The sequence below is a fragment of the Chlamydotis macqueenii genome, chromosome 12 (assembly GCF_036417535.1).
Source record: "Chlamydotis macqueenii isolate bChlMac1 chromosome 12, bChlMac1.mat, whole genome shotgun sequence".
Classification (NCBI taxonomy): Eukaryota; Metazoa; Chordata; class Aves; order Otidiformes; family Otididae; genus Chlamydotis; species Chlamydotis macqueenii.
In genome coordinates this window covers 19,224,621-19,252,073 of record NC_141567.1, presented here as the reverse complement: position 1 = coordinate 19,252,073, position 27,453 = coordinate 19,224,621, and the positions used below count along the sequence as shown (strand labels likewise).

At 36.4% G+C, this 27,453-nt stretch overlaps 1 protein-coding gene across 7 annotated transcripts in view; it reads right to left on the bottom strand.

Moving 5' to 3' along the window:
- VPS13C (vacuolar protein sorting 13 homolog C) overlaps positions 1–27,453 on the bottom strand; it is a 95,905-nt gene that overhangs the window by 27,308 nt on the left and 41,144 nt on the right. For all 7 annotated transcript variants that reach the window (XR_015259951.1, XM_086757703.1, XM_086757697.1 and 4 more), the window contains 26 exons: positions 25,301–25,457; positions 24,482–24,561; positions 23,561–23,620; positions 22,233–22,398; positions 21,166–21,282; positions 20,507–20,610; positions 19,887–20,054; positions 19,238–19,542; positions 18,698–18,842; positions 17,397–17,553; positions 16,368–16,495; positions 15,700–15,869; positions 14,905–15,143; positions 13,301–13,530; positions 12,434–12,526; positions 11,034–11,399; positions 10,255–10,344; positions 9,683–9,838; positions 8,279–8,543; positions 7,291–7,451; positions 6,643–6,764; positions 6,102–6,396; positions 4,352–4,741; positions 3,222–3,326; positions 2,346–2,510; positions 1,884–2,012 (listed from right to left, as the gene is read on the bottom strand). Coding sequence is in view for 6 of the 7 variants with exons in the window: in XM_086757703.1 (XP_086613829.1) it covers positions 1,884–2,012; positions 2,346–2,510; positions 3,222–3,326; positions 4,352–4,741; positions 6,102–6,396; positions 6,643–6,764; positions 7,291–7,451; positions 8,279–8,543; positions 9,683–9,838; positions 10,255–10,344; positions 11,034–11,399; positions 12,434–12,526; positions 13,301–13,530; positions 14,905–15,143; positions 15,700–15,869; positions 16,368–16,495; positions 17,397–17,553; positions 18,698–18,842; positions 19,238–19,542; positions 19,887–20,054; positions 20,507–20,610; positions 21,166–21,282; positions 22,233–22,398; positions 23,561–23,620; positions 24,482–24,561; positions 25,301–25,457 (4,563 nt within the window). In the remaining variant the exon portion in view is untranslated. The remainder of the gene's footprint in view (positions 1–1,883; positions 2,013–2,345; positions 2,511–3,221; positions 3,327–4,351; positions 4,742–6,101; positions 6,397–6,642; positions 6,765–7,290; positions 7,452–8,278; positions 8,544–9,682; positions 9,839–10,254; positions 10,345–11,033; positions 11,400–12,433; positions 12,527–13,300; positions 13,531–14,904; positions 15,144–15,699; positions 15,870–16,367; positions 16,496–17,396; positions 17,554–18,697; positions 18,843–19,237; positions 19,543–19,886; positions 20,055–20,506; positions 20,611–21,165; positions 21,283–22,232; positions 22,399–23,560; positions 23,621–24,481; positions 24,562–25,300; positions 25,458–27,453) is intronic.

Genomic DNA, 27,453 nt, shown 5'->3' with positions numbered 1-27,453 from the left:
CTCTACATTATCTAGTAACAGTAAGCTCAAGCGCATTGGTCACTGGCTTAAGACAGACATCAGTAGCACCCACAAACTACCTGTTGATTTAAATTAATTGAAAAATTATATTCAAGTTACAACATTTTTAATATTTACTTTATTTGGCTAAGTTCAGTAAAAAGTATAGACAAGTATTCCCTTCACTTTCTGTTACAAAACTTGTACTTAGAAACTGCAATTTCCTGCGTACTCCTAAAATTCTGAAAGGCTACTCTCATGTGTACTAAAGGTTTTAAAAGGTATGACAAATACAGCAATAGCATATTAGCGAACTGATCACCGAGCAGAGAAGTTCTGTTGATTAAACCTCTAAAATCATCATAAAATTCTTTCTTCTAATGTCTTTCAAAATCCTCCATTCTTCCAATATATTCAACAAGATATTTCTGAGATACGTAGAGCACAATTTTTCTCATTTGCTTATACAAAGGAAGTACCTCATGCTTTCCCTTTTGGATAGCCTGTTTTGATAGCTTTCTCAAATACTTGTCTAGCAAGATAAAGTGATGGTTTTGCTATGCTGTAAGGTCTCTCCAGAGGTGAGAGGGGACACATCTACCTTTGAAAAAGATGATGTTACACGTTCTCCAGCTCACACCAAAGGGATGTGAGAAATTACATTTAACACTCTACACAGTAATAGTAAGACCTCACTACGTATGAGACTAGAAAAGGATTCTTTTGCAAAGCTGAGCCATCTACTACCTTAGAAGAAAAAAACTCCACTGTTCTAATTAATTGCATCAACAGAATATCAGGTCATTGATGACATCTTGTTCCAAAAACATTTTTTCAAACTGCTTCTTGGAGCAAACTTGGAGAGCCAGATTATCCTCAGTCACTTGTCTTTCAGCTAATTATAATAAGCATTTGTCATAGTTCAGCCCCAACGGGGACCAGACTACGCAGTCTCTCTCTCACTCCCCCCACTCTCCGAGAGAATAGGAGGAGATTTGACAAACAAAAGAAAACCAGGAAAAAAAACCAAACACGCGGGTTGAGATTGAACAAAAAGTAAATTTAACAGTAATGACAGAAGAAAACAAGACAGTGATGGAACACAAATACAGTACAATAGCTCACAACAGATCTCCACATCCAGTCTCTTCCAACTAGCAGGGGGCCTCCCTTCAGCACCCTCCTCACTTATATACTGAGCATGATGTCAGATGGGATGGAATAGCCCTTTGGCTAATTTGGGTAAATTAACCCCAGCTGTTAGCTAATTAGTTAACTATCCCAGCCATAGGGGCTACCAGCTTCAGTTCTCCACCCAGCTCAGGTAAATATTAACTCTATCCTGGCCAGAACCAGGACAGCATTATCTCCAAAGACTTGTCTGGACATGCTACACTTAGATACATGTTCCCTAATGCTAGGCTAGGGTGAGTTCTGGAATAATTAAGATTCTACTAATTGAATCATGAATTATTTTAGCCATGAACTATGCATCTCCAGTATGTATTAGCTTATCAAGAAAACAAAAAAAAAATACATTCTCTTTTAGGATAATTATTTAAATAAACTGAAGACACCTAAGAAATGCCCTCTGCAAAAAAACAGATGTTAGAGATGTAGTATACCATTTTTAATTTAATAGCAATAGACCTGTTAAGCTTCCTATAAGCTTCTCAAAACTACATCAACCTGACCACTTCAGACAGCTATGAAAACATTAACAACATTGCAAACTTGATTCAAACAGAACCGAACTGCAGTGCACCAACACCTTAAGGCACAAGGTTTCAATCTTGATCATCTTGGGGAGTCAAGCTTCCCTAAGTTCAATACCATAAGGCTAAACTGGAATATTAAGATCAGACCACAAAAATCAATCTCACCAATTCTTCCAGCCTCAACAGAGTACCATTATCCTGGGCTTTAAATAGGAATGGTTTGGATGAACTTTCACAGCCAACTACTCTTACACAAAGTTCACCAGATGAGTCTTCAGGCCAAAATGGAAGACACTGTAAAACACGAAACATGCAGGAATTTAACAGTTCATATACGTTCAATATAGTAAGCCAGTCTTATGTGACTAGAACTATTTCAAATTTTCAAGCTGTTCTAACTGCATATATACCAATGAACATCCTATCTACATTTAGTAAACACCTAAACTGAAGGACTTGATTAATTGACCAACAGCAGCCCTGTTCAAGCCCTGAGATGTGAAGCATCCACATCATGCTGTCAGAACTGACAGAGCTTCTGTAGAGACCTGCTTTTTCCTTAAGTGACAGCTAACGACCAGCTGTGTGTCTACAACAATATCCAAAGGAAAAAACCTGAAATGTTACCTCTGAAGCAGAGATATAATTCCATTTATTAGTTGGAAAAGAGCCATTAGGACCAATTTCCCCAACTTCTAGTTCCAGAGAAGATTTGTTTGCTATTGTGTAGAACGGAGTGAAGGTAACTATCCTGGTAAGGTTAAAACTGCTCATTTTGATGCTAACTCCAACCTGTTGAACAAGAACAATTTGAGCAAACAATCAACAACAAGTTTAAGAGAAAAGTCAGGATGGAAAAAAAGAAAAGCCAACATGACTGTAATTGCAAAGGCTAGCACACAACACTCTTGAACACTTGTAATAAAAGAACCGAGAGCAGGCAGTAAAATCAGCGAACTACACAACACTGTGGTAAAGAGACAGCTCTAGCTGTAGCATTTCATAGCTGTAGCATTTGTGGGGAAATCCAACAGGAATCCCTCTACCAAAAATGATTGGATCATCAGAGATCTGTTAAAGAGTATATGGAAACACAACACTCCACATACCTGCATATTATTATAGGGTATTCTTTATTCTGCTTAGCTGTGGAAATGTAGTCTTATTCAAGGCAGCTGAGTGAAGATCTAAACACTTGCAAACAATTACAGATTTTGAATGTGAACTCTTATCTCCACTACGTGAGTTCACCATTGTACTTTCAACAGCCTAGGACTACATATAAACCACGTTTGTGAATTACACTGAAACTTCTGTTGGTGAAACAACTTGTCACCAGGTGCAGACTTGAATAGCTGGGGCATAAAAATTACTACCCTAGATATTAAATGTTTCCATGATTTAAAAGTAGTATAAGTCGTGAAACAAAGGCCTTAAGGAGAAAAAGAAGTCAAGCCAAAAGAACCCCAAGAGAGCTCCACGAAACACAGAAACCAATCTTACCAGATAGTCCATGTTACTAGCTGAACACCTGACACATCCATAGCTTCCTACAGTATCAAGGGAAAAGCTACTGGACCAAGTGCTCGTTGAAATACATAGCTGGATCTACACACAGAAAAGAACAACATAGCAAGTACTTCAACAAATTCACATTAATTTTACAGTTCACGCATTATGGAGTGCAATTATATCACACATAGCAGTACAAAGACAACACCTCACTGCTTTTAAAACCTTCTGTAAGTTAAGATAATTGTAAGCATGTAGTATTACTATTCATAGTCTGATTTACTAGTCTGTGCCTAAGCTCTGGGAAAGATGTTACAGTAAAGGACAGCAAAATCTAGAAGTTCTCATTGACTCTTATGTTCATGACAGCACACACAGAAATGGAAAAAAAAAAGCTACAATTCTATGGTGCTTCACAAACTTGAAGAGAGAGGAAGAAATAATCAAAAGAACACCTTGTCAAAACTGTTTCTTTAACCATTTCCTCAACTACTGTTGGGTGGAAAAAAAATTTATTTAAAAAGGAAAGAAGGGCCACTTCAGAAAAAAATCCTTGACTGTAGTACTCTTCATTTGACCATACAAATATCGCATCAAAACAAAATCAAACCAGAAGAAATATGTTTAACATAGGATAGAATATTTACATTGTGCATTTTAAATGTTTAAGTACCTAGCTGAGTTAAACACAAGCCTGTGATTCCTCTTTAGTCAGCGGAAAATGCCTCCACAGGAAGATTCAGAGCAGTCTTCCTTTTGACTATAAAGGGAATCCACAATCTTAATTTATGGATCTACATTAAATTCCTCTTCCCAAGGAAACAGTTTTTTTGCAGGGTACACATTGAGTTTTCTCAGTGCCAGGATGAAAGTCAGCCAATGGTGTGCAGTGCAAGACCCAGAAAGTTGCAACAGACTTTTTCTCTACCTGCCTTCCCTTTTACTTAGTCCAAGTATAATTCACAAGAAGAAAGCAGCAGCCAAGTGAAAGTCTATAGATTCAAATACTACCAAAAAAATTCCTTTGACAAAATATATATGTATGTGTGTGTGTGTTTTACCCCCATCAGGGCAGGATTTTAACACATCACCACCAAAATCACTGCCTAAAATAAGCATACCTTATTGTTACTAAAAATATTTTTCTTCTTAAAGGAGAACAAAACAATATCTCTGTAGTCTGCTGGATGCTTCACATGAGTGTCTTCAGCTCGATACTGGAGAATACGGGAAGTCTTGTTGATTATCCAATAAGGACTGAACACAGACAAGATCATACGGCTTCCAATTCGCCTAGTGTGTATGTAAATATCCACTGTCACCACTGTCGCAGAATGGGATGCGAAACACACGGAAAAAAACTCAGGCATCCCATCATGAATTTTAAGATGCCCATTCCAGTCTTTGCCTTGATATTTTAATAACACAAGCTCCATTATCTCTCCATTGATTCTTGAATGAAAAACATCTGCAGCACTCCCTTCCATCAATTCACGGGCTTCTGCTGTTCCCTGTAGCAAAATTTGAAGGGTCAAATTAAGTTTTTTATATATAAAATTTAGGTATTAAAACACAGCATTTTATTCTTCTCTAGCAGGATCAACATCTCAGGTATCTCTGTATCACAGGTCCCAGTCTCTGATCACTTTCATTTGAGCCTAATCCCATGAATAATTTGAGATCAATTGCACTTTTCTTGCAGTACAGACTGCTTGATGCTAGATTTCAGGAAGGCAAACTAGGTGCAATGTACCCCCTGTCTCTGTTCCCTCCCTCCCTCCTCCTTGATTTCCAGTGAATTGTGGCAATGAGTTCTTATTCATCATCTTAGAATACTGGGCGCAACACTGCACTGGACTGTGCTGCAGACGTACAGCAAGGACTTTTCACATTAAAGAACATCCAAGGCAGAAAGCCAGCAGCTCTGCTGTATGGTTTGCTAGTACAGCTTTCCTCAAGCAGTACTGTCCCACAACAAGAGCTTTTCTAATTTTTCCTGAGAAACACTATATTTTGCTGTATTGAACAGTGGCCAGACTTGATAAGTCAAGGGATGTGAAGACAGTAAGCACATATCCATCTACAGGTACAGTGACTTCAGAAAGAGATTTCAGTTACTAATTTCTAGCTCCTCAATCATGGCAGCGGCTCTCTGTTCTACATTCTGTGACTCTGAGTACTGAAGCACAGTAAAAGTAAGAAAAAGCAGAAACAGTGCCATTAGGATGTTGGACATAAGTGAAAGAAAGATCCAAATGAATTCCACAGCCAGTTACGCGAGTAGGATAAAACAGGACAAACTAGGATGACAGTTCTAAATCCTCACACCTTTTCAATTTACAAAAGTCACTCAGCTTTCACAAAGAAATACTAAATACTGAAAATAGTCAAAGAAGAGGAAAAAAGTCTGTATAGCACTCGCAAAGAAATCTTCTCATTTGTGCAAGGGAGACCTCACAGCAGTCCTCAGCAGAGAATCATTGTCAGAATGGGGAGAAGTTGTGTTTTCTATACAGAAGAAAAGCTCCAGAAATGGAGCCTCTCCCTTCTAATGCCTCTCCCTGTGAAACAAAAGATATCTTGCGAAACACAAACAGGATCTCAGAAGAATGTAAAAGAGAAAGACCAATCCAGTACAGGCTTCGTATTTAAGGAGCAAGTTAGAATTAGTTAGGTACACCCAAATTAAAAACAATTAATCACCAGAGCTCCCAGAAGCAATCCGCCAGCTGACTCAGTAATTTACAATAGAAAATAGAAAAAACAACATTCGGTATCTTCCACGCTACCTTCACCTCCACTTCTAAGCAAATATAGTCTTACTTAAAAATCAAGGAAAGGATTTACAAATAAAACCATAAAATAACTGACCTCCAGTAAATATCTCAAGGAGTATGGTAAAAGATTCCTCACAGTCAGTACAGGGTGCAGGTGGATAATGTAGGCAGGATCCCACTCCTCTCCATACGTTGAAATAAAATTTAGTTCATCAGGTACAGCTGTTGAGCTGACTATTAGAGGCAAGAAATTTGTTTCAGTGGCTGGGCACTGTAATAAGCACTTTACTTCATTGCTCCTGTGTAGCTCTTCTCTCCAGGCAACATAAGTCGTGGACTCTTTAAACTGACCCTCTAATACTCCCGTGGGTCGAACATACAGATGACACCTATGGGAAGAGGACAGGTAATGGCAAACAGCAGCTTTGCATTGACAGGTAACTTCACCCATTTCAAAGTAATTGCTAATGCCCTGAAGGGCTTTTGCAGCACACTAATTACCTAAAAAAAGGTAGCACTTAGGGTTTTTTGCCCAGTCAGGAAGAGTTCCAAATGCAAATTCAAGCTCCCACACTAAGGCTGTATTTGTGCGTCAGTCTCACAAAGACTGGCCCTACAGAACAGAAAAAGCGTACCTGTATGAATGTAAAGGAACATGAAATTCCTCTTCTGGCTTGGATATGCCAATTGGCTCCAGCAACATGGAGTCTCTTGCCAGTTTATAGATTACAAACGGGATTGAGAAATGGTTCTTGATCTAGGATCAAAATGCATAATTTTCATTACATTTCTACGGTACAAATTTCTAGAGGAAAAAGTATGAATAGCAACAAGGAAAAACACCACTAGTAGATCTACTTAAACTCCTCTGGGAAACAGACTTGTATGCGTCTTACTAAGAGATACAATTCTGACTGAGAACAATATGCAAGAAGATGACAAAACTATGCAACTTTAAGTTCCATGAATTGAAAAAACGTGCTTAAAATGCTAAGTCACATAAAAACTACACATTCCAACCTCAACATTAAGGATATTAGAAAGCCAAAAATTAAAATTAAAACCAAATTTTTCATTTATCAGGAAAACACACACATACAGAATACAGATAAAAACTCATGTAACAAACAGAGTAAAATACTTCATACTTTAAAATAATTTGCCTTTAAGTAGCTTTTTGGAAAAGTATGATCTCAAATAAATGCATCAAGGAAGAAAAGCAAAGTCACTCAGAGAAAAGCATTGCTTTCAGGCTTTTGGTTTGTTCAGTTGGGTTTTTTTACCTGCAGAGGAGATCGTACGGTAATAACCTTATTTCCTTCTGTAGCATCTATCTGTACAACGATCGAGTCTGAATGACCAGCTAGAAGGTTTCTTATGTTGTACAGTCGTCGACCTGGTTTGGCTATAGGAATGTTTACCACTTCTTTATATCCTTGAATTTCTAATCCACAAAAATACACAGGAATCTTAATTAGGCAAAACAAATCATATTACCATTTCCTGTTTGAACAGTACTTTAGCATCGCTAAGCTCAGGAACAACCAGGATCAAAGCACTCTTTGGCAAAAGCACCTTGACATGGTATTTGAGCACCAGTGAAGGAAAGCCTTAAGGTCATAATACTCTTGAATATCTAACTTTAGATTATGATTTACACATAGCACGATAAATACACCAAAGAGTAAACAAAGGTATTTGTTGGGTGAGTTAACAAAATGCAATACAGACCATTATCTTTGTATCATGGCCAAATACCTATGGGATAGGATGGAAAGGAAAAACCCCAGAAGATTATTTATTAGTAGTTACTATACCCTGTTCTCACAGGAGTATTTTCTGGCAAAGCTAAAAACACAGAAAAATTGTTACTGCTCTCAAGTAACTCGGTTACTACAGAAAGCCAAATGGTAATAGAGATACAAGAAATGAAGATCCTGTTTCACAGGAGGTGGAACCCATAGGCCTATATCCCAGGGGTCTGTAAGATGGTCTATCAACAACTCCACTATAATGTCTTTCATTTCTTCCAAAGGGGAAGAAAAAAATATTGTACTCTTCACTCTCCAAAAATCTAGTGAGAAGGAATTTTTCATCTTCTTAAGAAGTCCAGTAGCCAGTTTAATTTTTTTAACTGTCATCAGTATTCTAAGGTAGTTTCAACACAATGTACTTCACCTAAATTTTCATCATGCTGAATTTAACCATGTTGACTTCCCCATCTTCCCATTTTCAACATGTCATAATGCACAGTGTTCCCTAGCATAATACCTAAATTTAAAGAGAAGACGGAGCTTTCTTGTCGGTACAGTGCAGACAACCTTCCTCGTTGGGGCACTTCAAAAGCAGAGTATTCCAGTTCCATGTTCTGACCAATTTCTACGTTGTTCGTGCTTTCTTTTTTAACTGAACCAACTATCCGAAAATTGGAGCTAGGATGCACTCTGAAAGGAACACCTAGGGCATTTTTCACTATGAAGGGTGCTGTCTCTTTAAAGGAATAGTCAAATGTGGATGCAGTCCCTTCTGAAAATGCCTGTAATTAACAACACATATAATACGTCATACATAAATAGCCACAATAACATATATATATAAAGGCTTTAAAAGACAAAAAAGACAAAAGAAACAATAGATATAGCTATACCTATGCTTTGTATAGCAGTATTTCAGGGAAGTAAACATTACTTCCAGAAAATTTCATTATTGTTCTGCGATTTGCAGCATGTTGATGCTACAGTAAGCATTCACGCTCCTCATACAGAATTTTTTACAGTTGTTGAGTTGAAAAGGAAAAACAAGTTATCGGACAAAGAAGTCCCAAGCACATTCACGATGTACATACTTCATATTCAACCACAACTTATGCTTACAAGCATTTGTTTGATTACACAGAAGCCATTGTAACTGTCAATATAGACTTGTGGCATAAGCAAGGACTAACTTAGAGAACTGTTGCTTATTTAGAATTAAGAACTAAATAAGGCTAAGGCACATTGTGTAAAAATAGTTAGATTTAGTAACCAAAATTTCTTCCCCCTCCATAAAGAAGGGAAAAAAAATGCCTGGGGCATTCATAAACATCTACTATGACAATAAAAACAGAGAAAAAAACCACAATACTTTAACACACTGGACATCCCACTTATACAGTTTGAAACGAGTGCTAAAATGCACACTTTCCTTATTCTATTAAGGACATAAGAGGAAGGGAAGTAAATTTCTCTTTTAATATTTCAGGAAAAGGATTGTAGGTGACAGTTGCGTTTACTGGAGGGTTTTATTTTCATTCAGCCTGCTTGTAGGACTATTCCTTAAGTACTGCATAAGTAAGGACATGTGTTCTTCTAATTCTTCTAGAAATTCCTTCTATCAAAAGTTAGCACCCCCTTTATGCTAACCCTAAAGGACTAATCAGAGTAAAACTCTTCAGCCCTGAGAGATAACATTTGTCAGGGCTGAAGAACAGTCATTGGCTTGTCACTGGCAGCAGAGAAAGTTTTTTTAAAAAAACAAACAAACAAACAAACAAAAAACCACCCCAAAGAACAAAAAAAAAAAAAAAAAAACCAACACACAATCACCAAAAAAAAACCCACCACAAAAAAAAAAAACCACCAAACCAGAATTTCCTATAAAACCACATAACTGGCATGTTCTGCCTGTTAGCATTACCTTCGCTAAATTACTGAAAACAGCAAGAGAGCATTTGGATATTGTTATATTCATTGTATCCTTCGAAGAGATGTTAACCGCAGTTTGTGGCTCAGGAAGAACAATGAAATCATCCCCAGGCATCAAACTTCTCTCTTGGACAGGGTTAGTCTTCATCTAAAACAAACATTTCATTAGGCAATTATGAACACATAAATTACTTTCTCCTGTGTTAAAACAGGAAACAAACTTGACTACACCTAAGAATTTTGCCAAGCAAAGGAAAACCTATCTTACCTTGTAAATCCCAGACACCTCACAAAAAGCCAGAAAATTAATACCAATACTGCAGGCAAGCAAGATATTTTCTTTCCTTTCTGTATGTGTGGTTACACACTACATTTTGCCCATGCACTGGACAATTAACACTATTCAGGAAAACCATACATGTCTAAAGATTTTTTTTTTCATGTGAAATTGCATAGCTCCCTCAAATCAACAGCATTCAAAAGGTCAATGTTCTGTCATATCAAACTTTTTAAGAAATAGTTATCTATTCAAACTATTTCACCATTTCAAATATGCTTACATACTTCCAGCTTTAAACTCCACTGCTTCTTTCCTCCTTCAACTCGTTCAATAAGCGGCTCCCACACTGCATAGGTTTCATTGTAATAATGAACCTAAAGAAAGAATTAAAATCAAATAAGGCACCTAAAAATAAAAAAAAACTGAGTTCCCTCCAACAGCATTTAGTGCTAAAAACATTAACAAGAAATTAATCTTCATTTCACATTTTGGAAGTCTAGCATTAACTTTTAATGGCTTCAAAAATTAACACACCTCTGGTTGTATGGAATTTTAATATGTTGCCTCTGTAAGAGACTTACAGCAACTCAAAATTTACCTTATCTTGGGGAAAAGTGTTGCAACAGCTGGCAAAACAAAATATGGTGTTACTACAGCCTGAGATGAAGAGAAAATTTTGAGAAAAGAGTGTAACATCTATCTTAACAATAAACACAATGCTAGAGAAACAAAAATAGGTGGGCAATAAGATTAAATATGAATATTCAGCTGAGCCAAACTCATTGTTCAAACAGCAAAAACTGAATATGCAAAAATAAGAGAGAAACAGGTAGGATTGGATTATTCCACAGTAGCAACTGTCAGTCAAATCTAATAGTGACTGCACAGTTTTTCTAAAACCCACATTATGCTTAGTCATACTTCACTGACTACTAAAGAACTCCTAAAAGCATTACAAATTTAAACCTATTATTAAACACATAGAAAATGTACTAAAGAGCTACTTCAACTTTATGAAACGTGCAGAAGTGTTTTAAATTGATAACTATTTAATTCTACGTACCTCCAGTGACATGTCAGCAGTGACCTCCATCAGTGAGGACCAATTTTTAAGGACACCAGAAAACACAGATTCTACTAACAATAAAGGGACAGTACGATGTCCCAGACCACATTCCAAGGTGACTTGAACTGATTTCACTTCAATGTCAAATTTCTCTTGTTTTAGAACATGTTCACGGTCCTTAAAAGTTTCTGTTGCTTCTGTGGCTATATCAACACCAAGAAACCAAGCACTGCACTGATCTACGGGCTTCACTTGCCACAAGTTCTCAGGAACTTCAGTTGCTCCTTTAGAATCTTCCTCAGTTGTTTTGGGTTTTATGGCAGCCATAATGGTCACCACAGTATTCAGAATTATTGGGGAGATCTTGAACAAAAAAAAAAAAAAAACAAAAACCAAACCATTTAGAGCTCAAAATACTTTAAAATTGATTAAAATACAAAATAGATGATAAAAATATGTGATAAATAGAAATAACTCTTGGGTTCTTCATGCAGATACACAGCATTAAAGGCCATTATCAGAGATGCAACTTAAATTCCAAGATAAAGAAACAGAAACAATTCACGGATCTCTAATTTTACTTTCCCACAAAATTTCCCAATTCCTTCCTCACAATGCCACAGGCTCAAGAATAACATTCTCAGATGGGAATTTTGCTTTTACTAACACACGATACTCCCGTAACAGCAATCAATATCAACCTTTTCCCTACTACACCATAAAACATTAATTTATTTTTAAGATCTTCAAGGTGTTAAAAAAGGCACGTTTGCAGAGCTATGTACACCACCACTTCAATCAGCAGTACAGTGGATCCGTCAAAAGCTTTACACTTTAGGAATAATGTAGTGTTACTTACAGTTTAAGGGTTCACCACTGACCAACTTTTCAGATCATAAACACAAATTTGTGAACTTTTAATAGGAGAATTAGCAAATTATATTCAGAGAGACCTTTACTATAGACACAATTATTAATTTACCCATAAAGAACAAGGTATTTCACATTGTATATCATTCTGAAAAACATGTTAACAGCATCAAATTTACATGCACTTGTGTGCAAGCTCCCGCGTATAAGTCTCTCTGAAGAGACAAATAGTGGCGGTGGTAGCAGTGGGAAGGGTTTTTTCTTAAATTTGGAAGAAATTGGTAGGAGGAATCCTAGTATGTGACATATTTAAATTAGTCCTTTTTTGCCAAGAGATTGTCAAAACAAGGAACATCTAATGAGTTTTGCCAATATAGAGCAGCTCTGAAAAAAGATAAATGCCTATTTCTGGACTTAAACTACTAGGGAGAATGGAAGTTTTAAATAGCAATATGTAAATTAAAAAAACCCAAGCTACAGCTTGAAAAACACACTTGGTCTTCCAAATGCAGTTTTAATAATCTCACCTTTATAGTAAGTTCTTCTATTGTTACTACCACAGTTTGTAACCCTGAGACGTGAATCATATTTTCCATGACCAAAGAACATGGCTGCAACACCTAAGTGAAAAATATGATTTTATTATTAAAATAACTCCTGAAACTTAATATTTTCAAATAGTCTTGTATTTTTTAATCCCATACGCCAAAGGGATGCTGATCCCATAAAATAACAACACGTTTCCAAGTAACAGCATTCTTTTCCTAGTGTTACTGTGCTTCATTCTGGCATCCAAATTTGCACAAGAGCAGTTTTGTACTGGAAGGTTAAAAGTCAGTCAAATAAAAGCTTTTGATATAAGGCTTAAAAAATAGACAAAACAAAAATCCAACATACAGACAGACTGATGGTATAGTAAAAAAAAAAAAAGAAACAACAAACCCTAAATCCTTAAGTAAACTAAATGCATAAGGACAATACCACTTTTGTGCCTCAGTGCTCCCTGTCAGGAATGAGTAGATGAAATTCCAGAAACACGCTGATCGCATACTCTACTGCAGCAAGTAAACTGACAGGAAGTAAAAAAAGTTGCAGAAAGGTATTCTTAGTCTTCAAAACCCCTCATGCAATTTATTTATTAAGAAACTTCTAATTTGTTTTACAAACGCACTACAAAAGTTTCAAATAGAGCTCTACGTAATGATGTCTTGCACCTACTGATAGAAGATTCAGCTTCAAGTGGCATACCACAGATACACAGTTCCTTCCTATCTTCATAATAATCAACAATACGAAAACTGAATTTTCTGAATGCTATGGATATGCCAACTAAAGGACACATCTGCCAACAGTTCTTATTACTTCTTTCATTATGGAAAAACAAGTTTTCTTACTGTAGTAACACTCTTGTCTTGTTTCTCTTTGAGAAAGGCACAGGCCAACACTTTGAAGCTCTTCACTTGAGCGGTCATCCTTTGTGCAAGCTTTCCAGATGTCAGAGCAAAGTCACATTGGAAGGAAACTTTTAAGGCAGGGGCATCAGCATTGGTCAAATTAGCAACAAATACAATCTCTGGATCCATGATCACAGCTTTTACTGTCATATTTGGCCATACAGACATTTCTGTGAAAATACGTAAAAAAAAAACCCTTTGAATAGAAAAGTTAATTTAACAAATAATGTCTCAATTCTTACAGGAATACTTTGCTAAAACTGAATATCACAGAGTGTCCAGAAACCAGAGTAAACTGGCCAGAAGTTTTCTTTTGAAGATGCTGTTTGTTCAGATATTGTAGTAAGACAGTATTAGCTCTATACACTGCTGCAGTCAACCTAAGCACTGGCTCTACAAAGCCAAGCTGGAAACGGGTTGAAACCAAATTAGCAGTACACAATTTCTTGTCAGAATACCCACTCAGTCTCTAAACAGAAAGAGAGAATCATATTTAATTCACATAAAGCCAGACCTTCTAACCTAGTGATGGATCAAGTCACTTTGGTTCTCAGTGACAGGCAGTATAGTGGTGTGTGACACTCCTGCACACCAGGAATCATTATATGGGTGCCTAATATTTGCTGGAAATATCAGAGTATCACACCTCTGTAATGGAACAGGTGCCAAGTTGAGACTCAATGCACTACAGGAAAAGCAAAGAAAGCTAGACGTCACGGGTTGCAGCTAGCAACACATTTGGGTAGTCCGGAGCAGCCCCTGCAAGTGCCATTTTTCTGGAGTGTGTACCATCCCTCCCTCATCACAGTGCTTGTCCATATTTCCGACAAGGGAAGAGGAGAGTAAGTGAACTGCTGACATCACTAGGATAATTCACAAAACTTAAGGCTCGCTCCCAGCACTCTGCCACGCTCCCCAGAAGAAAGGGAGGGCTGTTGGGAACCAGCTGGGCAACATAACCCACAGACTATGTTTGATTACAACTCAGGCAAGCCTAGTAAGCACTTAAAACCAAAAAAACAACCCCAAAACCTCAGAAGTGGTTTCTCCCCCTTGTTTCATCATGCCTTACCTTCAGTCTTCAATCAAAAAGAGGAAAACTGTTCATCAAAAACTTAGTTTTCCATAACTGAACTGTAACCTACCATTTCAAAATACACAGCTTGCACAAGTAAGGGTAAGACATTCACCACTTACCTTTAAAGAGCAAGTTCTTTTTACTTCCTTAACTACTATCTACATTGTGCTTTTTACCCTAAGGATGCTTCCTTTGTGATACAACATGGGTAAAAATTCTGTTTAGCATGAGTGATTTTCAATATTTAGCTCTGCTGGAGAGCATAACTCCACTACTTAACACAGCAGTTTTAGAACTCCTGCTTACAACAATCTATGGTATCTGTGGCCAGTTTACATATCGTGAAGAATAAACTCATTTCTTAAGTCTGATAGCAAGATAGCATCTTGAAAACTTTTGGATGATTTATTTTCGGTATGAAGTCTGTAAAAGAGGTGAGTGGGAGGTGGAAATCAGTTTTACAGACCTGTTTCTGGCTTGGATTTCCCAGAACCGGCATGCTTTAATTGGAACTGTGCAGATCTTGCAGTTGATGATGTCGGCATTGAGTTAATGAAAAAATCTGCTACTGTCAACAAGAACTCCATACTGGCACATATGTACAGCTTGTCAAGGACAGCAACAACTTTGGTTCCATTTTTATCCTGCTTGTAACTTATATCTATCATAGAACTGTCATTTGTGTTGTCTTTCTTGTCTATCATTCTGGAAAATAAGTTTAATAAGAAAAATTTAAAACATCACAGCATACCGATCTAGAAAATTGAGGATGTGAGAGTGTCATTTCTGCTCCTCGTACCATTTATAAATAAGAATTACAACATAAGCAATCAATGTTTCCTCCAGAAATAAGAGGGTATAGACTTCTCTAAGAGAAGAGTAATTTCAATTTGAGATTTGTGTGCCAGAGTTTCAGAACAACATATGCAGCATGTAACAATCATACTAAAGTTTCAGTGCACAGAACTCTAGCTGAGGCTGGTTGCTCTCTACTCAGCTGTTCCTCACAGTTTACTGTAATACTGAAGTCTTCCAGGTATTTCTTTGTTTTGGATAACCTGGGAAATCAACATAAAATAAGAAACTTGCTTAACAATATTAAAATGACATCATTCATTGCCTTAGTGAACAGTAGGACAGGCAACAGCTGACAGCCCTACTAAAATTTATTAAACCCATGTGAAGCAGAACATAGAACAAGGAAACAGTCTTCCTCACAAGTTGCATGGAGATTTTTCATTTATGAAGCACTCAAACTTACCTTGCAGTCACATTCTGAATTCCTTCTCTGAGATCATCCAGGGTACATGCCTTGAGTTTAACGTTAATATCCATTGAGCCATCTGAAAACATCTTCCCCGATGACGCCATGAGATGCAGCCGAAGTTCACCAAGGCGTAATTTGTCACTATGCAGCGAAAGCAGAGACTTCTACATGAAGAGAAATAGTAGGACTAGTTATCACAGAACAAAGTAATAAGTACATTTCCCTTGCTGCTAGCCACCTTTTTGATCTATCAATTGAAGGATCTGATTAGCATTCACTCCCACCACACTAACTCATTTACAAGCAGGACTCAGCAATAAGTAGAAAGGGTATGAAGAAGAAATTAAAATAAAATCCCACTGCAGTGTGTTTTATTTTGGATAACCAGAATCAAGGCTTCAATGACCACATCATGTGGTGGGTGTTTTGGTTGGTCATTTCTTCTATTTAGTGATTTTTAGAAGTGCACTTAGGTCCTTCATATTAAGGACATTCTCTGCCTCAAAGTTCCAGGATAAACTCCGTAAGCTCCATAAGGCAAGCATTACAAAGCAAACACAACTGACAAAATTCTGCTTTACTATCCTGAGTTCTGTCCACATGAGAAGCCTAAGTTTCTAAGTTTCCCACCCAATCTGTACGGTAAAAGCTTTGTCACAAACCTGATTCACATCACTATTGTAGAGAGTTACTGAAAGTGACTCAAAATTAAAGTCAAATGTAAGCGTTGTGTAACATTCCGCAGAAGACTGAACTGTAGAAACACTTTTTTGTCCAAAAGCAAGAGGATCTGTCAGTGAAAAGAAAACAATTTCACACTTCTTTAGAATACTGGACTTGGGACTGGTTTTCTAGGTTTACTATTTTGTTGGGGGTTTTTTTGCTTTTTTGCCTTCTTTTTTTTTTTTTTTAAAATCAAGGTCAGAAAGTCACAAAGAGGAAAAGTTCCAAATCAGGAATACTACTCAGAACAATTTGCAGTGTTATTTATTCAATATTACTTTGTTCTATTCAATGCATGCTAAAATTACCTAGCACAGAGTGGTTTAAGAACCCTAAAAACTGCTGTCATTAATTTCTGCAGTTCTTTGTTCATTTTAATTAAGAACTACAGAAAATACCAAGACTGGTCAAGCAGTTTGCACTGCTCTTCCTTCCGGTTTCTTCTCATAGTACAGCAATTCAACTATTGGTTGAATAGTAATTTCTTGACGCTTAGAATGTTAAGTCTTGGACAAAAAATAGATTTTGGCAAAGTGTTAACAATATCTCATCCAGAGACACACACTGTTTTCATTAACACACTATTTGAATACAAATATCATCCTAGATTGTTATAATTCTGCATTAACATTCTGGGGTAGTTAGTTTTGCTTTTTTCTTTTTTAAACCACCTGCAACTTAACAGTCCTTGATATAGACTGAAGAATACCATCCTATAAAAGATGAATCACCAAAAAAAAATGCTACAAAAACTTTTGACCATCAAAAACTCACACTGGAACGTTTCTGGTATCTGCATACACTCGTATTTATACAAATTCTTATTTATACAATAAGAATTGTAGGAATATGTAGCAATTAAGAAAAACAATTCGTTTATGCACGTTGAAGTATTTCAGTTAAATACGATGTTTGAGTTTTCAAAGAGCCCCCAGCCTAAACATACTCAGCTTTTGAACTGAACATACCCTCACGTAAATCAGATTCATCTGGAACTTCCCCTTTTCTAAGTATCCGCATATCTTCAATGTTCTGTTGCACAGTATTCGGCTGGGAAGAAGCCCCTCCAAGGTTTTCAAGTAAAATTTTCATGACAACAGCTAGATCATCTTCACTGAGTGCAATCTGTGAAGTGATAAACGCACAACTTCATTTTTGGTGACAGTATTTCTTTCTAACACAGAACCCTATCTTTCTCAATAGCATGCAAATGTTGAGCAGAAACAACATGCTGTTTCCACTATAAACAAGCTAGCTAGTCAAAATGATCCTGGACAAAACACTCTAATTTGCCCATGTTTCTTAAAATATCATTTGTTACTTGAACAGGAGTTACAACCAGAACTAACACTCCGCATGATAAACACTTTCTAGTCTTGTAAAGGCTCTTCCCCTGCTAAAAATGTGTTTATGGTCATCAGTTACTCATTTCTTAGCAATACAGTAATCCAGAAATATAACCAGGTAACATTAACGCCAAGATTTACGTTCTATACACTAACGCAGCTGTCATTCAGTAGGACTTCAGAGTCAGTTTGGATCAAATTATAACACAACATGATCATTAAAAAAAAAAAGCAGTAATATGTGACAAAATGCAGTCACTTAGCCCATAATACATGGTGTTAGAATATTTTTTCTACATTTAATTTTTTTTTACTGGTATTCCTTCAGTATCTTATTCCTCTGTGCTTCATCAGTGCTACATTTGGCCACAGCACAGATACAGGAACGAAATAGGGCTCATGAAAAGTCCCCTAGTTCCTTTTTACCAACTTCAATACAAATGGTTAATGTAGGAAAAGACAAAGAAAAGCCCTTCCTCTGCAAAGATAGTAACCATAGTTTTGAACCGTTGTATATTAGAGATCCACATCTACCCTTTTAATTTCTAATAAGTCTACTAAACACTAAAATAAGCTGAATATTACAGATTAAACAATTTTAAATCTTAAATCTAGATTTTAAATGCTAACTCAACAGGTAACCTCAATGACTCTACTGACTAGTGAGTCAAAGGACAGCTCCAACAGAACCCAGAAAAACAAAAACAGGCTTTATTCAGTTTGTATGCAGCTACACCAAAACTATTCATTTTACGATATCAAAACCCTAACAGATCTATAAACTGAACAGTCAAGCTTTAAGTCCTTTAACATTCTGTAAAGTACAGAAATTGCAACGAGTTTACAAGCTGCTTAACTAGGCTAAGTACTACTCTGAGAATATATGCAACTTTTGACACAGCTCTGATTTGCCATGGTATTACCTGCATTGGTTTTAGGTCTCCTTTGATACCAATTGTTGGGGTTTTATGATACCAAGTTGCTGCTAAATTTCTCTGGACCAGTAAAGTCAAACTCACAGGACACAGAATTTCAGAATCTGGTTGAGAATCTCTGTCTATAATGCACCTAAAGAAGACAGTGTAAGCAGTATAGGAAAAGTACTTAGTAGTTGCAGAATCTTAAATAACATCACACTAATCTAGCAGAGTTATGGATATACTTATTTTAAAATTAATAATAACTTATGCTTTCATGCACTTACACCCAGGTTTGCACTTAAGATGAACTCACTTACTGTCCTATCATTCCTTTCTTTCCAGAACATTTTATGGATTGTGGACATGTGTCCCTACCTAAAAGCACTCCTAAACTTAGTCTGGGGTTGTTTGGGTTTTTTTTTTTTTGTTTTAGTATGTTTTCATCACCTATCACCTTTAAATAATAGAACAATGCTGCATATGGAGTATGAACCCATTTTCTTTACAAACACTTTTCAGCTCAGAAGAAAACTCCATGTATACCTTGATAATTTCAAATGAGTTAGCTGCACGTCCATGTTGTCAATGACTGGAGGAAGAGAAGATTCACCTGAAGACACCAGCTTGAATTCATTCTGAACTCTGATTAAGCCAAGATCAGCTACCAAAGCATTATGTGACATTGAAGATTCAGGGACAACTATAACTGGAGCTTTCAAGTTGACATCCATTAAGAGACGGAAGCTCTTCTTAGCAAAGTCCTTCATGCTGGAAGCAGCCATTTCTGCTGCCTGGACAGTGACTGCAGCCAGGGTTTCTTGTGCCGTTTGGAAGTTGTTTAGGAAGTTCTATTGATAGGTAGTAAAAACAAAGTAGGATTTCTATGAGAGCAAATAAACCTTGCAAAAAAAGGGAAGCCCTAGGTAAAAAGTAAATTAAAAAAAAAATAGTACAGCTGTAGCAGAAATATGAAACTTCTCTATGAACCACAGAAGTTCCATAAGAGAAAGGTTAAAATCATGCACAAGCTAAGACATTGCTTACCTATTTTATTGTTAAGATACTATTAAAGCTATCAACTCAATTCACTACTTCTTCCTTATTTGTCATTCTGCTATAAAGCAGTGACGCTTCTTCAGCTCACCGCAAGGTACAGGTCACAAAGAGAAAATAACTGAAACTAACATCTTACCAAGAGAGACATAAAGAATTTATGTAGGTAAATTATCTGGATGCAGCCCACTCTCAGAGACATTTTACCATCCACCCTTGACATATCCGTGTAGGCTTCCCCTGCAGTAGCATCTGGATAAAGTGACATGTGAAATCTGAACACTTCATCTCCCACTATGGAGACAGCCTAGAAGATTAAGTCCATATAGTTAATACTCCTAGACAGTAATCTGTGATAGAATTATTGTTTAAGTTATCAAACAAGAAATATTTCCACAGAAAGATCAACTGCAACTTATCAGCAACACCTGGACACATATATATGCTAGGCACAAAAGGAAACTGAATCACGTATTTATTTATTGTATGTCTCGTCTCACTTCGTTACCTACAGTTCACCTTATATTTAGCCCATGCTACTCAGAATGAAACACTTCAATACAAACATGATTAAAAAGAAATAAGTACTGAATGGAAGCATGTTTTGCTTCCCTAAGATAAAGGAAATCAACCAATGAAGTTTTGCTTACTATTTGGTACATTACACTGAATTTAGTATTGTCAACACAGCAAGCCAACTACAGTGCTGCCATTAAATAACTTAGGTTTTGTTTGCTTACAATCTGCACAACACATCACCTTTTTATGGATTGTTTTTGGATCAACATTTGTAATTACAATGTCCTCAAGTCTGGAGAACACTTTAATCTTTTTCGTTTTCATAGCTACAGATGCATCCATTCCTGATTTGAGACAAAAGGAAGAAGATAGCAATTGAATAGTTGAAGTGCATTTATTAAGTAAACACTTTTTCAAAAAGAAGTATTATTTATTACTGAATATAAAGAATAAGAATAGCTTACAATCCAGAATTCTACTATGTAACAACCAATGCTAAGCCCGAGAAAGAAGTCATGACCTTACTACACATGACAAATTTGCCAACAAAAATTGACTCTAAGACTAGAGTAAAAGTTCTCAACACTATCTAGGATACAGCTATTAAAAATGGAAGCTTGTGTGATTTAAAACATAGTGCTTTCATTTCTTTTAGTTTTATTCCACTTCAAAATTAATTGCCTTCTTTTTCCAAGTCAAACTTTTTCTTCTCTCACAGACATTCTGGCTGTTAGAATACTTAACCGCAATCATACCAATACAATCAAAACGCATTCAAACATACGTTACAGAGACATCTACAGGGCACATACTGGCCTTTCAGAAGAGTATGAGTGGAAGGGAATAACACGTTTCTTGCCACAAATAACTAATCTAATATTTAAATAAAACCCCCTTACCTTGTATTCTAATGTCTGCAATTCCACAGGTCTGATCACACACTGTGACATTGAACGCATTTAGCTTTGCAGTAAGTTTTAATTCACAGACATCATCCTGGGCTGCATCACTAGACACTGGATAGGAAACACAAGAGACATACAAGAACTTCATTATATGTCTATTTTTAAAAACAAATGTTAGATTATTTAATTTGTATATATATATGAATTATTCAAAAAGCAACTTATAGGTATTCTCTGAAAGTTACTGGTGATTATTAGACAAGACATGGAATAAGTCTTTTATTAACACAATTTTCTGGCAGAAGAGTAGTCACTGACTAACACAGGCAAACAGCAATCAAGACTACTTTTTTTTCTCCTCATTAATATTAGTTTTCATGCAATAGTATGCTGAATAAAGTGTACATTTAATTATTGGAAACACTAAATCGCACCAGAAATGTTCCTTTCTGTCTAAAGTAGCAAGGTCAATTTAGGCATATTAGGTGAAAAAAGTATCTGCAGCAAAATTGAAGGTGCCTGCAGAACACAAAACGTAACAGCCAACAACTGTAAACTCAATCGCAACAGACTTCAGAATAGGAAACTCTGAACTTCCCAAACACTACAAACACAAGAATCAACCACACAGGAACTGACAAAATATTCTTAAAAAGCTTCCATACAAAACCATATCATTTCAAGGTTACAGCTGCCAGTTTTTTAAGTATGCACAATACTCCTCAGTTCAGAACTTCTCTTTGCTTCCTCAGGGCTCAAGAATGTTTATTTTCATCAGTGTAAGAACTCTTTAGGTCCTTCAGATTGGAAAGCAACTAGCTGTGACAATGATGCTTTGGAAAGCTTTTGGCACTGTTCAGTGTAACATAATTTATTCCACTTTTATTATAAAAGTTAGACCATTACCTAGGAAAAACTGAAATCAAGCAAAAAGAATTTGTAAATTAAGCAACAGCAAAAATACATAGCTTTTTTTTTTTAATTAGATTAAATGGCATCCTTTGAAACCAGAGGCCAGATGCTGTTAAGCAGCAGAAGTGGCCTTTCTAATACCCCGTTACCTGTTCTAGGAGTACTTCCTTTTTCTTGCTCTTTTATTTGAGGCTTGTGGTCTGATGCTTTATCAGTACTGGGAAGACCACCTGATGGAACACTGAATGTGAGAAAACTCATGATGGAAAGCAAAGCCTCTGTGTGAAGTACTATATCCAAACATGAGAAGATGACCTAAAATGAGAGCAAGGAGACAAAGTAACAGTGTTATTTAGTAGCAGCCTATTGCATAACATCTCGGAGTGACTGTCATAAAATTGAGAAAAAAGTGCCTTGCTCCATTTCACAAGTATCTCACCCTTCTACCTCTTCACACCACACAAACTCTAGAGCAGATGAGGGAGCTATGGAAGAGAAGCTTAAAACAGCTACGGAGGAACTGTGCCAATCTAAAAATGGGTGCTTCATGTGGTTCTGCTTTTTCAGTAAGCTCTCTCAGTTCTGCTGCATTTCATTGTGGACTACTGAGCACTTTGGCTGACATCTTCAGAACCATGTACAGAGATATTTTACTAGATATGATAAAACAAAACAACAATATTAAAAGTTTGCCATCAGAACAGAAAGTATGTGAAGAGCAACTACTCTAGCCAATATTACTTAGTGAAACCTAGCATCTGCTAGCCAACTTTTCCTAGCTCAAAGCAACTCCCAGTAAGTGCTGGTTTCTCTGATACATTAAGGGATGTCAGCCCTCTTGACTCTGAAGTAGTCCAGCCACTTTAAATTCTACATGTGCCTGTCAAGAAGCAAGCTCTACTCACCAGTACTATTTTAAAGGAAACATTTTAAAAGCAAAATGGCCTGCTTACTTCAGAAGTCACTGAAGCCATGGAAAACTACACACGAAAAACTGCTTTCAGGAGAAGTAAAAAAGGACTGATCGAACACAAGACCTCTGAGAACGTTTGTTTGACACTTACTTAACTTTTCAATTTCACTGTTATGAACTTTCAAGCTCTAAAACACAAGGCCTTTATTTCACATGCTGCTAAGTGTTTTAAGTCCAGAAACAAAATACATTCTACAGGCCTCAGTTAGAAATATGTCCTTATAACTTTTAACTAGCTAAAAATGTACAGCTTCTACTTTAAAAAATTAATACACTAAATATTTCTATTTTTTAAAAAGTCATCTTTTTTTCTCCCTGGATTTCTCTTTGACGTAGTTAAAGATAAAGCAGTAAGCTTTAATGATAAGAAGCCAGGGGTTTGGTTTTGGGTTTGGTTTTTTTTTCCTCCTCAATGAGAAGAGAAAAAGTGGACAACTAACAAGTTCACACAGCTGTTATTATTCGAGAAGCTTAAAAAAAAAGTTAAATACATCCAGTACTTACATTGATGTTTTGCTTGGTGCTTCTGTAAGTAGTAACAAAATCTGGTCCATCAGCATCAGCCTAAAGGAAGAAAAAAAGCCCAAGCACAGAGTCAGTCTCTACTAAAGTAACCAAATTCCTTAACTGAATTAACTAAATTAACCACACACACACACACACAAGGATTATTGCCATTGCAAAAGACAACAAAGGAAAGCGATGAAGCCTGAAGAAACAAGCTCTCTAAATAAAACACACAATCAAGGCAACCGAAATGGGTACTCGTGATGCTCTGCTCAGTGAAGTTTTATAGCATATATTTTGTGAAAGTTCAACTAGCTAGTCACAAAATTCTCTTTTACCTAGGATCTACTTAAACTGGATGAAATTATGCTTAATACTTTGTCAGAACAAATTAACTTGTTTTTCTCTATAAAAATTACGTCATTATAGATAAGACTGAGTAGCGCACTGGTTTTACAACTTAACAGATTCCTAACTATTGCTGCAGTTTTTGAAGGGTGGGGTTTTTGTGTATTTTTAAAATAAAGGCTCAAGACCTCTAGCTACCAACATATCACTCCTCAAATGCTAGTTTTACCACCTGTAGAGAGCCAACTATTACTTACATAGGCAAAGACTATCTCACCTATTAAGTTTCACAAAATTACTAATCTGTACTGTTTACAAAGAAAGCATACAAACATTTGGTTTCACCAGCGATTTCAGTCACTGCTTATGAAGTAAGCACTACATGGAAGCAGCAAAGTGCGAAAATATGCACTAAGTTGAAAAACAGATATTTGGGAGAAAACCTTGTAAGTTTCAGATACAAATCCTACAGGTTTTAAAACAAGAGAGAAAAAAAAAAAAATCTAACACAGGCTAAGTATAGAAGCCTTATTTTACTCCCCATATAATCTTAGTTAAAGGCACTGAAACCTTAATGTATTCCATTTTCAGAAGATGTTCATCTGTCTCACTTGAAGAATTAACAATGCAAAGAGGATCTCCTTTTGAGTCTGCAAATGAAGAAATAAAATGGTGAAGTATTTCTGCTCACAAGCTTTACTCCGCCTATGGAATGCCCCCAGGTTAATTCTCAATTATACATTTATTATATACTATTCTTGATGAATTAGTGAAGGTAAACATCTCTCTTCACTGAGAAGCTGCAGATTAAGTATTATCTTGTGAAATGTTATATTCACTTTTTTTTTAATTAAACTAGTAAAAATTAACTTACACTGGTCCTGAAAGAAGATTCAAAAATGGAAAGTTATTTGCATTCCTGTAATTAATTTTGCATTCCTATCTTTAGATTTTTATATTCAAACCCATACTCTTCTACTCGGAACACATGGCTATTTCAGTTATTACTTCAATATCACTTTGAACTGTTCCCTGACCAACTAAGGAAGCACGCTCGATTTCCAGTGCTGGTGATAAAGCACAGATCCAGCAGCTCACTAAAACACTCTGAACAGACAGAATACTTCTCAGGACGGCTATTCCTACTAAAAGTAGGCAACTAACTCAAATGAACTAACTAAAGCTAACTCCAGCAACAGGAGTAACACTTGGTATCAGGTAAAGCAGATTAATTGAATCTAAATTGCACAAGACAGGATCATTATGTGAATTTGCACGTAACCTTTTTTCTTCCTGCTAATTTTTTTGTTTGGACCGCACTGTCCTATTGCTACAAAAGCTGACTGCACACACTGTACTGACTACATACCACTTTTCTAGAAGACTTACCATTTATTTCAGTGCATCTCACAATAATTTTTTTCAGATATGCTGCCGCAGTCAATTCATGATTTCTAATTTTAGTTTCGGTTCCAAGCTGTAGCACAGTTAGAATATGTAATGGGTATCTCTCCTTCTGAACCTGCTTCATCAAGGTTACTACAACCTTGAATGGGGAAAGGGAAATAAGTTCACTATTTCAGTAAAGCTGTTCAGGTATTACGGCAAGCAGTTACAATTGGCCATCATCTCCCCTGCTACGCTTCAAAAGTAGTATTAATCTAGACATTTTGCCTTTTTACAAAGAGAATCTACAACACCAGTTTGTTAAAGATTTCCTCCCCCTCCTCTCTGTTCCTCTTGGCCAATCAATCACTTCTTAAGTCCCTCAAGAACAAAACAGAAATCCCAAGTCTATTAATTTTATTAGAACTTAATTTTGTTGGCCTAGCACTTGTCAAGCTATGCTTCAGTTTTGTAATCAGACACTACACAGTGCTACATACAGAGTCTGGATACGGAAAAAACAGTTACTACAAGTCATACTGGTCTGGAACGAAGGGCAGTAAAGAACAGACAGCAATGTGAATCAATCTTTGAACACCTGATGCTACGCAAATAGTAATTAATGACACAGAAATGTCTCAACATTACAATTCTTTAATTAGAGAAGATTCTAAGCATTATACTGATTAGAATGCTGACAGTAGGAAAAACTTGTGTTTCTAAACGTAGATGAAAATTAAAGAACTAGATATAGTTATTAGTGAACAATGTTAATTTCAATGCAATTATTTCATGAGGGAGTTATTTTCCAGTCTTGGGAACTAAAAATAGTGCCACAGTCTAACACTTCACCACACAAGGAAGTTCAAAAACTCAAGTTTGTCAATACTTCATCTGCATCATTATGTGGCATACTCTTTGTACACTAACAAATTAGCATTTTGTCATTAATTACTCTACATATACAGTCCACAGACAACGTGAACACTGGCTTAGTAAAAATTTCCATGTGAAGTGTGTGTAAAATTGTATTAAACAAGATAGAATTGCATTCATAAGATATATTAAATATGACAACATGGAGCACTACAGGCCAGCCTCTAATATGTTTCAGTTCTATCATTAAAAAAATTCCTCCCAGCCAAAAGAGCAAATCTGAAAGTCAGAAGTTGCTGAAGGTACCAGTGATATGCACTGGATAACCGTGCTGTTATAACCGTGCTTATCAACCAAATGCAACTGTAATCCCGCAAAAAACAAAACCCAAAACCTTGGATGGTATCAACTTGCTACCTGTCTACACTTCAACTGTGGGACAAATATTTATAATGCCCTTAAAATTAAGTTTTCTTACACAATTTCACATCAGTCACACAGAACGTGTTTCTCTGAGGGATACATATTCTGGGGTGTTCCCTGTGGGATACATATTCTGCTGCTGGGGATGGGGGGAGTTTCTAGTCTTTGAATGCAACTCTCACTCGGCAACAGAATAGTTTGGGGTTTGAAGACATTTCTTTCCTGTCTAAAAACCAGGAACCCAGATTTCGTCTTGTACGAAAACATGCACAGAGATTTAGTGAAACAAAAATTACACACCAAAAAAAAACTACCAAACCCCACAGCTACTTAAAGTAAACCAGCATACCTAAGCCATTTGGTCTGACTCTTGGGAAAAAAAAAAAAAAAAAAAAAAGGCCATGCTGAGCTCTTCACATTTAAGTATCACAGACATCTTCAGAGAGAAAACATGCTCAGATGATTTCTTATGAATAGTTATCTGGTAATTTATTGTTTGTACATTTTCCCACCTACAACCTAATCTTCAGACTTACCATCTCTAAGGGAAAAATACTAGTTCTAGCTTAACAGTTGGCTTGTTACTAAGAAAATCATAAGGCAGCACTACAAAGGATTAAAGCTAGGTGAGTATGGAACATCTGAAAGAAGTCTGGTTTTCCCTGTTAGATGTATTGTATATGTTAAATACCCTATAAATACTCTATAAATACAATCTCACATAATAAAGACAAAAGAAAACAGCTAAAAAACAGCTGAAGAATCTGGGTTCTGGGGCTCTTTTTGTTTGTTTTCTTTTTGTTGGTAAGTACCCTCTTCTTTAAACAGTTAAAACGGACTTTATAGCCCACTACTTC